The 13,485-nt window shown below is 39.2% G+C and overlaps 1 protein-coding gene across 1 annotated transcript; it reads right to left on the bottom strand.

Moving 5' to 3' along the window:
* Window positions 1–782: 782 nt before the first annotated feature.
* Window positions 783–13,084, bottom strand: LOC145029676 (uncharacterized). The gene is made up of 6 exons (XM_078978170.1): window positions 13,006–13,084; window positions 2,424–3,217; window positions 2,034–2,337; window positions 1,820–1,897; window positions 1,180–1,309; window positions 783–1,089 (listed from the first exon to the last, which is right to left on the bottom strand). The coding sequence occupies exons 1-6, from the start codon at window positions 13,082–13,084 to the stop codon at window positions 783–785; spliced, it is 1,692 nt and encodes a 563-aa protein (XP_078834296.1).
* Between the last annotated feature and the right edge of the window lie 401 nt (window positions 13,085–13,485).

Genomic DNA, 13,485 nt, shown 5'->3' with positions numbered 1-13,485 from the left:
CACCCCAATACAAATCATCGATTGATATGGAAAGTCTATCATATGATACACATATGTCTTTATTGTTCCGTGTTCCTCTTTGCTTCTGCCATATTGAAGTATATATGTGGCATAACGTTATATTGTATCTATTACTGAACTCATTAAGCGTCACCGCTTACCCCTCTCAGTGTTTAATAATTGCAGGTAATGAGAATCAAGTATAGTCATATACTGTTTGAAGAATTAAAATAGTTTATAATATTACTTTTGTATTTAGGGATCAGGTATGCATAAAAGTATAGTAACATGGGTAGACTTTGAAATAGTCGCTTTGTATCCAGCAGTTTGTAATCACTTTATTAATGTAAAATATTGTTTTTATGAATATGCATGTAGCATGTTTTGGAGTGACAATGTCTTTAGTATGAAAGTTAGGGTCTTTCAATCATGGTATCAGAGCACTAGTTTAAGCGAGCTAAATATCACATATTGATATTTAGACTTAAATTGTCTAACGTTCAATATATGAATGGAGTCATTTGTAAGTATATGGTTACAAACCATAGGAAAGATTTAAGTGGGGTATTGGGTAGTGATAAACCCTAGTATTTTAAAATATTAAGTTACTTCAAAATTTTTAGAGAATTAGTCTAAGTGAACTAGGAATTTGTAGGATTTCTAGACTCAGTGACGAAGCTTGAACAATTAACTAGGGGGGCCGAAAGTATTATAAATTGAAATTAACGTTCTTAAAAAAACTGTTTTCGACAAATAAACACCAAAAACAAATAGAAAAAGAATTACAACTCATCCCGACGACCTTTAATGTCTTTAAATTCATCAATTACAGACTTTGAATCAATGTTTTCAGCAATTTCTCTTTCTATGTAAATCACCAAGTTGTTTGCGAGAAAATCATCCGACATCTTATTGCGAAGATGGTTCTTGAATATTTTCATTGTTGAAAATCCTCTCTCTGTTGTTGCGGTACAAACTGGAAGTGTCAAGATTAGCCGAACCACTCTATCAAGCAAATAGTATGTATCATGTTTTTGAGTTTCCACAAGATGCTTGCATAGGTCAGCAATAGTTGATACACCACGTAGTCTGGGATTCTTTGTGATATAAATATTAAAAATCTCCAATTGATATCATAATTGAATCCTCTCTTGCTCCGTAAAATCTTCAGGATAATACTTCTCAACAAGAAGACAAATTTGATCAACGTTAATCACTTTAGAAACTAAAGTAGAACTAAGTCTTAACAACTCCATCGACCGATCATTGAATCTACTATTAAACTCATGTAACTGTTTGTCCAATGTGGCTGTAAACAAATCCACTCTATAAAAATGTTCAAAAGTAACATGATTGTCTGTTTTTCGAGGCCGGTATCGAGTAGAAGTATATAGATCTTTCATATCTGGCATATTTATTTGATGTTTTTCACAAAAAAAAAAACTTTACTTGTGCAAGTAAGGTTTCCCATCCTTTGTTTCTAAAGTCATTTAGACCCTCCTTTGTTGCTGAAACTAACTCCATGGCATTAAGAATATCTTAGGATTTCTTTTGTAGAGCTTGAGAAAGTATTTCAGTTTTTCCCATTACTTCCTTTATCAGGTGAAGAATAAACACAAACTCAAATCATTTCAGATAACAGTAAGCTGCATCAGCATCTCTACATTGAGAATAAGTAGCAGATACGTCATCAATTATTCCTTGGAGAACAACATGAGTACAAGCAAACATGCTAAGGAAACTACAAACGGAACGAAAATGAGAACCCCAATGTGTATCACCAGCTCTTCTTAATGTGCCAACTTGATTCATCCTTTACCTGATTCGATTTCACCTAGTTCCAATAACTGTTCAATCTCAGTTGCCTTTGCCTTTTTGTAACTCATCATGATGCTTACTGGAAGCACAAAATACGTTAATTGTAAAATTTAAGTTTGTGAAAAACTGGTGAACCAGAATAATTTCCCTTGAAGCAGCCACCAAGGCTAGTTGCAATCTGTGAACAAAGTATTGAACATAATATGTATAAGGACAATCCTCAAGAACAAGTGCTTGTAATCCGTTCCATTCCCCTCTCATATTACTATCACCATCATAACCTTGGCCACGGATTTTACTAACATCAAATTGATAGTGTAAAAGTTGTCTCCACATATTTGTTTTCAAGTTTAATGATAAGGTATCCCTAACATGAACCAAATCCAAGAACCTTTCCCGTATGATTCCTTCCACATCAACAAATCTCAAAACTATCGCCATTTGCTCTTTTTTAGGCTCATCCCGTGACTCATCAACCATGACACAAAAGTATGAATCCCCCACTTCACTACGAATATGCTTTCGAACTTTATTTGAAATAATACTATGAATTTCTTTTTGAATGTCCGCATAAGTATACTTTGACTTATAAGGATCTTTCTAACATTTTCAACTTCATCATTATACGATGATAGAAGTTTTAGAAGTTGGAGAAAATTACCACGATTTTTGGAATCAAGAGTTTCATCATGTCCTCGTAAAGCCCAAGCTTGGAAGCTTAACCAATGAACTATGTCAATTGACACTTTTAAGCGTAAACGGTTCTTAAATATTTGTGCTTCATTCTGCTTCACTATGATATTTTCAATGTGAGTTGCTTGGTTCAACAAGTTTTCAACAAATCCAACAGCATTTCTATGTTGTGAGCAACCAATATGTTTCAAGAATGCACAATTTTTCCCATCATTAACTTTTTTCCAGTTGTCAAATCCTTTAACAGTAAATGCATCGTAACCATGACACACACTTGGTTTATCATTAAATATATAACAAATAAAACAATAAAAAGCATGTGTTGTTGGAGAATATTCTAGCCAATTAGGGAAAATGTTGAACCAAGAATATTTGAATCTACGAGGATGTTTTGTTGAACCTTTAGCTTGATACTCCTTAAGATGTATTTGGAAAGGTCCTAAATTCAGATAAGCTCGTCTCACTTGTTCTCTTAAATTAACCGGATAATCCCACATTTGCTTTCGTTTAGCGGGATCTCTTTCTAAACTCTTCAAATCAACTTCATTAGGATTTTCATTTTCTTGTGGTTCTGGCTCATTCTCTTGTTGTTTATCATTTTCTTGTGGTTGTGGCTCATTCTCTTGTTGATTTTTTGTTTCTTGCGGTTGTGGCGCACTTGTTGAAACTTTGTGACGTTTACTCTCTTCACTTTCATGATTAGTTTCTTTATCATTCGCCTTTCTTTTTTAAAAATAGTCTAAGGTTTTCATCTTTCCTATGATTATATCTATAAAAATCAAAATCAAAATCAAAATTAGAACAATAACCAATAACTCATTTAACAATTAGCAGTGTGTGAAAACTGAAAAGTAAAACCAAATCAAATTGACAAATTGACAACCAAATCAATTTTATAAAAATAGTCTAAGGTTTTCATTCATCTTCGTTTTTAGTTTTGTTTGAAGCACAACAAAATCAATTTTTTTTTCTATGCCTACAGCTTACAATAAATAGACTAGAAAGCTAAACAAATCATAATTGAATACTGTTAAGTGATAAACCAAATTCACAAATTGACAGGAGAAATTCTGACCCCTAATTTGGAGTTTGGACAGGACCGAGAGAAAAGAGGAGTCAGGAGAACAGGAGAAACTCACAAACAGCAGCAACAGTGCAGCACAACATTCAATTAGAACAAAGAACAAGTGAACTAGAAAAGAAAGAAGAAGATCGCCATGCCTGATTTTTGGTGTTGGTGCGATGGGCGATGGCGAGACTGAGACCGACTGACCAACAGCGAGCAGCGACAGCAGGCAACAGCGAATCAGCGATAGCAGCGACAACAGTGAACACTGGCGAGTGGCGACTCAACGAAATTGGGGAAGAACAAGAATCGAACGTGATTTCTGAATATTTTTTTAGAATTCGGACTAGTCACTTGAGGCTTGGATAGTTGGAGTCTGATTCAGGAGGGGCCAAAGCCCAAGTTTGAAGATAACAGGCCCTAGAATTAAATTTTTGTAAGTGTATTTTCTATTTCTAGACCAAAAATTGGGGGGGAGGGGGCACTTCCCCTCCTGGCCGTATAAATACTTCGCCACTATCTAGACTTAAACTTAGAATGCTAAGCAATGATTATGAGATGGGTGTCTAATATATTTTAGGTAGTACACCTGAATTGACACAAGCACTAGCTTAGTTTAGGATTAGATGCCTAAATTGATTTTATGTTTTAAATGATTTATGTTATAGCATTATATGCCTTATATGCTATTATTTGATTGGATATATGGTCTGTTGCCGACCGAATCTAGAAATTTTATGTGCTCAGGATTCTAAATGTTTAATTACGCTATTAGAACCGGCATGTAACTTTTCAAAGTAATAAGGAGGAATATACGTCAAAACCTTCCTCTATCTATATTCTCGTTCCGATATGTTGAACGCCTGCTTTTGTGAACATAACGTCATGGTGAAGACTCATAGTGAACTGAGTAAATGGAGGAAATGAGAAGGCTTACGCTAGTGAATGATACCTATCAGAAGATATCGTAAGAACGATATCTTGTGTTTAGAATGCGTCTAATAAAATAACAGTACGTATAGAGGAGTATGGTACATCCGAATGTACACATTTGATTGGCGGGATGATAGAACGGTTGATGTAATTTCTGAAGTTGTCTGATCGTCTAGTGTTTCCATCACCAATCGAGTTGAAGCACAATTATGTTGAAGATATGCATGGAATAAGTCCTAGTAGAGTCTAGGGAAATTTTAGGACTATTTGGACACATTCGTATGTGTTAAATCGTTTTGTAATTTTAGGAGATAAGAACATGGGGACTGCGAGACAATACTTGGGACGAGTATGAGTAGGTGTGAATAGTAGTAGAGGCCTATACTACCGGAAGCACAGGACTCACACTTTGATCAGGGAAAGTCACAAGGTGACCAAGAAGATAGAAAATTGATTCCGTTTTTGTTCGAGTATATCATTACCTTCGTTTCGGTGATGACTAAGAAGATGATTTTCGTTCAGACCTTATTGGTCATAAAGAATCAAGTTCGATTAATATAAATCTGCGAAGTGATTTGATTGGTTCAGAGAACCATGTCTTATGTAGTGACAAAATTCCAGTCAGAAGATTGAAGAAGGAGATCATGAACGAAAGAACGATTGATCTACGTAATAAAGAAGTAGAGTTAGTGCTTATTAAGTGGAAATATCATCGAGGCCCAAGTTATACTTGGGAAAATAATAATGAGATAAGAAAAAAAATATCCCCATTTTTTTTAAATCGTTGTGATTTCGGGAACGAAATCCTCAAAAGGAGGAGGTATTTGTAACATAAACGTTCATTTATCATGTTATGTAATTTTAAAAGTGAAAAATATAATGAAATATTATATGAATTTGAGCGTTGAGTTCTAACAGATAGTTTTTACTAGAAATGAAGTAAAACTATGTTTAGAATCACTCGGAAAATATTGGAAGTCTTATGAGATTCCAATCTAATATTGAAATTTAATGAAAATATAAAATTTGAAATAAGTAAAATTTTATTATTGAAAGTTTTAGAGAATCCCGTTAGAAACATCTAGCGAAATCCGAGTTATAACGAAGAATTTATGACGAATCGAAGTTTCGCGACAGAACCGACACGATGCCGTATAGCGTAAAAAGTGAGTTTTTGATAAACTACTTTTTAGCCTTAGTAATCTAAATGACAGTCGTAGTATTCGCTAAACCGAGAACTTTCATAAAAAGAACGTCTAAATCTAACTTTGTATGAGGAAGTTATGATTTTTCTAAGTTTCGGTATAGCAGTAGACATTTAAAAACTCGAAATAAAGATCGGGTGATTTTTAGCCGACACAACCTAAACGAGAATCGAAGGTCTCGTTAATAGTAGTACAACAGTAAAAAGACAGGCGAAAATAGACATCGGATGAAGAAGTTATGAAGTTTTAACGGACTTTTCTTGCCTCGGCCCGTTAAAAAAATATAATATTAATATAATGTCAAAAATAAAGTCAAAATTAGGCGACAGAGTCTAAATGAAAGATGTAGAGCATAATCTCACCTACACGTGGATATAAAGAACTTCAAAAATAGAGCTCGTATGCAAAAGATATGGATATTTGAAGTTTGGAGCACAAACTTCGAGAATTTGACTGTAATGCTCCGAAAATACAACCCAAAAACTTTAGTTTGAAAACTTTATTAAACCATAATATCAAATATTAAAAGATAAATCCATGAATCATGTATCTGAAAATTTCATAATAAATTTATCAAATCGATACTAGTGGCAAGATCATATCAAAATATCAGAGTCTAACTCCCAGGCTAAAACTGTGGTGTGTGCCATGCCATCATCCCGAGCCATTGCTGAAGTACCTGAAACCAAAACTGAAACTTTAAGCACGAAGATTAGTGAGCTCCCCCAAACTACCACATACCATACAATAACATATAAAGCAAATACTGGGCCTTGCTCACTGCATCGTACCGAAGTTCCGAAGCTGCATCGGACTGAAGTCCGAAACTAACCAGGGACTTGCCCTCTACATTGGACCGAATTCCGGAGCTAACCAGGGCCTTGCCCTCTGCATCAGACCGAAGTCCGAAAATTTCATCGGACCGAAGTCCAGAACTAACCAGGGCCTTGCCCTCTACATCGGACCGAAGTCTGGAAACTGCATCAGACCGAAGTACAGAAGTAACTGAACATCGCATGGCATAATCATAACTACTAGCATAAACACATATACTGCATACTGCATCGGACCGAAGTACAGAACACATAACACAGAGACAGGCTTGAATCACAAAGACATCAAGCACACTGAAGTACTGCATCGGACCGAAGTCCGGAACTACTGCTAACTAAACAAACCAAAATTATGGCCGTAGACCCATTCCTACTGGAAGGGAACTCACCTCCTAAGGCTGGTTGCTGAAATGTTGCTCGGGAACTGTCTGACTGTTGCTCCGGTAACTCCCCGGCTACAATTCCCAAAAGACACTTAATCAGACACTGATAACTAATCTTATGGTAAAATGACTATTTTACCCCTGGTCAAAGTTAACAATCCGTTGACCTGACTCGCCGAGTTGGGCTGCCAACTCGTTGAGTCTCTATCTTTCCTTCTACTTCCTTCCCGACTCTACTCGTCGATTTTATCGAAGACTCGACGAGTTCTCCTTCTATAATAACATCAAGTCAACCTTTATCTGACTCGTCGAGTTGTATGAACAACTCATCAAGTCCTCCTTCATCATATGAACACGTTCAGTCTGTGACTCGCCGAGTTGTATGAACAACTCATCGAGTCTGTTCTTACGGGTAAGGAGATTGCCTTGGACTCGCCGAGTCCCTCTACACTCAGATCCATGTCTTAACTCACTGAGTCTTTACTCCACTCATTAACAGACTCGCTACTACTGAACAGGGAATCTAAGACTCGCGAACCGACTTGCCGAGTCAGAAGAACGACTCGCCGAGTTCTTTGCATGCAGCTTCTATTCAATCGATTCTAAACAGTTTTAGTGCATCCAATTCATAGATCTGGGTTTCTCGGATAATCTGAACACGTAAAGTTGCTAGCTTTACGTGTATCTATGATGCAGTGAAGCAATAACACTCAAACTTGGATAAAATGGAGTTTACTTGTCTAGAACAAGGCCATGGCTACCAAAAGGTGGCCTTCTTGAGTTCCTGGAACTCAAGAGAGGCTAGATCCGAGATATGGCTAGATTACAAATCTTCATGACTAGGGATTTGGGGTTTTTGAGCTCAAAACCATCAATTTGGGGACAAACTAGATCTAGCAATACAATAACCAAGATGAAAGATTTATTACCAGAAAGGATGGCCAAAGAGGAGTATAATCTGGATCTACTACTTCTTCCTTGAGTTCTTCTACCTTCTCCTTATTCTTCTTGCTCAACAATGCACCAAAATTCCTTCACAAGGGCAAAAATCACTCACACACACTTTAAGGAGGCTAGGGTTTCGGGAATAAGTCTCTAAGAGGTGAAGGAGGCTGGTTTGGGGCTATAATGGTGTTTAAATATGGTACACTCCCTAAAATTAGGGCTTCATCTAGACTGGCAGACTCGCCGAGTTCGGAATATGGACTCGTCAAGTCACCACGCCTACTCCACGTGCTAACTCAATGCTACTCAACGAGTTAGGGCCACTGACTCGTCGAGTAGCTTCCAAAATAAAAAGAAAAAAATAATGTTTTAAATGCATACTAAGAACGGGGCGTTACAACTCTCCCCCACTTATCTTAGACTTCGTCCTCAAAATCTGCTGCCACTGACTTTGAAAATAACATCGGATAATGCTCCCTCATCTCCTCCTCGGTCTCCCATGTCCATTCCGAACCCTTCCGGTGCTACCACTGCACCTTCACTAGTTGAACCACCTTGTTCCTCAAGGTCTTCGTCTTTCGATCCAAGATCGCAACTGGTCTCTCGATGTAATTCAAGCTGTTGTCAACCTGAATATCCTCCAACGGTACAACTGCTGACTCATCCACCAAACACTTCCATAATTGAGACATATGGACAGTGTTGTGGATCTGGCTAAGCTCTGCTGGAAGATCTAACCGATAAGCAACCCGACCCACCCGGGCCAAAACCCTAAAGGGGCCAATGAATCTGGGGCCTAGCTTTCCCCTCTTCCGGAACCCAATGACACCCTTCCAGGGTGACACTTTGAGGAGGACCATATCGCCTACCTAGAACTCCAAATCAGAACGCCTCCTATCGCTGTAACTCTACTGCTGACTCTGAGTAGTTTGGAGCTGGCTACGGACCTGCTGTATCAACTTTGTGGTCTTAAGCACCACCTCAGTGTTCCCCATGACTCTCTGACTGACCTCGCCCCAACAGATTGGGGTCCTACACTTCCTCCCGTAGAGCATCTCAAAGGGAGGCCGGTCTATACTGGAGTGGTAAGTGTTGTTATACGAAAATTCCGCTAATGGAAGGTACGTATCCCAACTGCTACCAAAATCTAGGACACATACCCGAAGCATGTCCTCGAGAGTCTGAATTGTCCTCTCACTCTGCCCGTCTGTTTGAGGGTGGAAAGCGGTTCTGATAAGGAGATGAGTCCCCATCTCGTCATGGAATCGCTTACAAAACCTAGAAGTAAACCGGACATCTCGATCTGATACTACTGAAACAGGCACTCCATGACATGCCACAACCTCTCGCACATAAACATCGGCTAACTTCACGGCCGATATGCTCTCGTGGATCGGTAGGAAATGCGTGCTCTTGGTCAACTGATCCACTATGACCCAAATCGAATCAACTCCATGTGTAGTCCTGGGAAGCTTAGTAACAAAATCCATAGTGATATCCTCCCATTTCCGCACGGGAATGTCTAATGGCTGCCACTTATTGTGGGGTCTCTGGTGCTCTGCCTTGACCTTCCTGCAGGTCAGGCATCTCTCCACGTACCAAGCTACATCCCGCTTCATGCAGGGCCACCAATAATCGGGTCGAAGATCTCTGCACATCTTCGTCGCCCCTGGGTGGATGGAGAACCGAGACTTGTGGGCCTCATCCATCAACACCTGCCGTACTCCTCCCCAGTACGACACCCAAACTCTCCTATGAAGGGTCAACAATCCTCGACTTTCATAATCGAAAGAAGCTACTCGACCCACGATCCTCTCGCACTTCTGTCTTTCCTCTTTTAGGCCTTCAACCTGTGCCTCTCTAATCTGCTCCATTAATGGAGTAATCACTGTCATCCTCAGACATATATCTCTAATCGGGGTCGCTACGGCCTTGCGGCTCAGGGCGTCGGCCACTATGTTGGCCTTGCCCGGGTGATAAAGGATCTCACAGTCATAATCCTTTACCACGTCTAACCACCAACGCTGCCTCATGTTCAGATTCGGCTGATCCATGAGCTACCTCAAACTCTTGTGGTCCGTGTAGATAGTACACCGGGCCCCGTAGAGGTAATACCACCAAATCTTGATGGCAAACACCACAGCCCCCAACTCTAAATCATGCGTCGGGCAGTTAGCCTCGTGAGGCTTCAGTTGTCTAGAGGCATAAGCTATCACATGGCCTCGCTTCATCAATACCGCTCACATGCATGTGATCGAAGCATCATAGTAGACCACAAAATCATCTACTCCCTCTGGCAACGTGAGAATCAGTGCCTCGCACAATCGTTGCCTGAGCGTCTCAAAGGCTGTCTGTTGCTCAGGTCCCCAGCGAAACACCACTGACTTTTAGTCAGTCGAGTGAGTGGTACTACTATCTTGGAGGAGTCCTGGATTAATCTCCTGTAGTACCCTGCCAAGCCTAGGAAGCCCCGATCTCAAATGGAGACTTCGGGACCTCCCACTGCATCACATCCTCTATCTTGGCCGGATCGACTAATTTACCCTTCTGGTTGACAAGGTGTCCCAGAAACTGCACCTCGCGCAACCAGAACTCATACTTGGAGAACTTTGCAAAAATTCTCTCCCTCCTAAGTGTCTCTAGCACCTCTCTCAGGTGCTCCTCGTGCTGCTCCTGAGTCTTGGAGTAAACCAAGATGTCGTTAATAAACACTGTCACAGGCCGATCTAGCATCAGCTTGCATACGCGGTTCATGCGATCCATGAACGCGGCTGGAGCATTGGTGAGCCCAAACAGCATCATCACAAACTCATAATGACCATAGCGGGTCCTAAAAGTAGTCTTCTACACATTATCATCTCTGGCCCGCATCTGATGATAACCGGAGTGCAAATCAATCTTGGAGAACCAAGATGCTCCCTGGAGCTGATCAAACAAGTCATCTATCTTTGGAAGTGGGTAACGGTTCTTCACCGTCACCTTGTTCAACTGCCGGTAATCTATCCACATACGGTGTGACCCATCCTTCTTCTTCACAAATAGAATCGGGGCTCCCCATGGTGAACTTCTCGGTCTGATAAACCCCTTGTCTAGCAGCTCCTGCAGCTGCGTAGACAACTCCTGCATATCAGGAGGATCCAATCGGTATGGTGCCTTGGGTATTGGAGCCGCACCAGGAACTAGGTCAATCCTGAACTCAACCTGTCTCTCAGGAGGTATCCCAGGCAAATCCTCTGGAAATACATCCGGGTACTCGTGTACTACTGGTACATCGTCAACTGTCGCCTTACCCTTCTCCCGAGCATCTAAAACACAGGCAATGTGCCCCATGCAACCCTACTGAAAGTAGTGTCTTGCTCTCACTGCCGAACAATGAATTAGTCCGCACTGTGGTGTCACACCCCAAAACCGAAAACAACGGAATACGTTCTGGGGTGGAGGACGTCATCTACAGTATCATAACAAAGCATAATAGTAAAGACAAGCACCAACATCCATTGCATTAAGATAATAATTGTAGTACAAATGTGTTCTGTTACAAATTGTTAGACACCAAAAATATATTCAGAATAAAGCGGAGTCTAGCATGCGCTTCGTCTTCTCAAAAGCTGCATCCGTACCTGTCTACTGATGACCTAAGAATACAAGTTATTTTGAAAGAGTTTATCAGCATAAAGCTGGTGAGTTCATAAGTATTTTAGTGTCATTTCTTGTATAAAAAGTGTTTACAATCCTGTAAATCAATAATTGTTATCAATGTTTTGAAAAATAGTATAAACCCTAGAAAATCCTATATTTTCCAGTCAAAGTAGTCTTCTACCAAGACCCGGTTGTTAAATGTATTTGTAGTGATTAGTTGGTTTATGTTTTAACATTTTCTTTCTACTTGTATGTTTTTATTCATGAGTTTAAATGTATTTGTAGTGATTAGTTGACTAATTTCTTGATTAAGTAATGGATCTTCAAATTAGCAAGCGACAAGTGATTCTTGTGTTAGTTTTCAATTCACACTGTCATAAAAACATTTTCTCCAACATGGTAGTGAAAGCATTTGACTCCTCTTGGATTTGGTGACTTTTTGGTTCTTAATTCTAGTTAATTTTCACTAATTACATGCTTAATGGAAATTGTGACTTTAACTAAGAAAATATGTTATGAGCTTCTCTAGCTAATTTGATAACTAAGAAAAGTCTAGGCAATTTTAATCTTCTTAGATTGCTATAGCCAAATTAAAGATTTAAAACAAGAGTTACACATTAGGTTCTAATGATATGTTTACCAAATGTTCAAGTTAGGAAACCTTAAGTTAACCATCTTTCTAAAATTTATCTTACATCAAATTCTTGCTTTTGTTAAATTGTTTCTTTAAATCTTAGTTTAACTCTACTTTTCTTCTAAATAATTCACAAGACCAAACCCCCCCTCCTCCCCCCCCCCCCCCTCCAATTTTTTTATTTTAGTTTTACAAGTAATTATCCCACAAGATTTTCAAAGAAGTAACAAATTGAACTAATCTCCATGGAATTGATCCCTTTACCACTATACACTATTTTAATGTGTAATATTTATGGTATTTATTTTTTTTGGCCTCAACAACCACCATAGATCTTTTAGAAATATTTTTAGGTAGTCGTACACTTGCAGAATATCTTTGATATCCTTACCCTTGCCATATATATCCACCATATGGGCCATGAAAGCGAATCATCTTTTCTGCAAACACTTTCTCGCCTTCCTACAAGAGTTGATTCTTAGGTTCGTTCCTGATTTCTCTATGTATATTACGAGGGCTTCATTATTGGGTAAAGGTAGTCGAACGACCTTTTTGTAACATAGAATCTCCGCTCGATGAATTGATAAGCAATCCATTCTGATGATCATATCGAAACTTCGAATGGTCATAGGCATTAAGTCATCATGGAAGACGTGGTTATTCAGTGTGAGAAGGCCATTGGTGAATATCAATAAAATGATTTCTTTGTGACTATTTACTACTTCTACCGTGTAAGCTTCATAAAGTCTGCATGATTTATGATTTATCATTCTTCTAAACTTATGGGAAATAAAGATTATATTGGCACCAGTTTCAAATAAGACGGAAGCATAAATATTGTTGATAGGAAACGTACCAGTAACCACAGTTGGTTCCTGGCGTGCATCTCCTGCACCTATCATGAATGCTCTTCCTTTAGCACCTTGGTTCTTCATTTTAGTGTAGTCTTTCTTGAAATGACCTAGTTGGTTGCATTCAAAGCAGTTTTCGCTTCCTCCTACAACAATGGTTGAGGTTTTGTTGTGCGGGGCCTTTTTGAAAAACTTAAAGGTGTGACCCCTCAAATTGTAGATGATGCGGATCAAGAAATTTCTAACATGGTGGAAGTTACACTTAGTATAGTGGGGTAGGGTTCCAAAATAGTGCTTTTCTGGAGTAGGAGTGTTTGTGATCGCATCATACATAGCCACAGGTTCTGGATTAGGCGTGCAATTCTTGAAGTCCCCTTTCGACTTCCCATGGAACTTCCTATTCGTCCTACCAGTTTGGTTCTTCTCTTTTGGCAGGATCATAATACTCTGACGGATACATTGCTTAATCAAATGATAGGCTAATT

This window comes from Lactuca saligna, chromosome 2 (assembly GCF_052625555.1).
Source record: "Lactuca saligna cultivar CGN05327 chromosome 2, ASM5262555v1, whole genome shotgun sequence".
Taxonomy (NCBI): Eukaryota; Viridiplantae; Streptophyta; class Magnoliopsida; order Asterales; family Asteraceae; genus Lactuca; species Lactuca saligna.
This window is presented reverse-complemented; position numbering and strand designations above follow the sequence as displayed.

Excerpts from the sequence above, each read along its gene's own strand:
- LOC145029676 (XM_078978170.1), bottom strand. The coding sequence starts at position 13,084 with ATGAAGAACCAAGGTGCTAAAGGAAGAGCATTCATGATAGGTGCAGGA. Across the intron at positions 2,338-2,423 it reads ATAATGATGAAGTTGAAAAT|CATATTCGTAGTGAAGTGGG; the intron begins GTTAGAAAGATC and ends AAAGTTCGAAAG. Across the intron at positions 1,898-2,033 it reads AGCACTTGTTCTTGAGGATT|TAAGCATCATGATGAGTTAC; the intron begins GTCCTTATACAT and ends TTGTGCTTCCAG.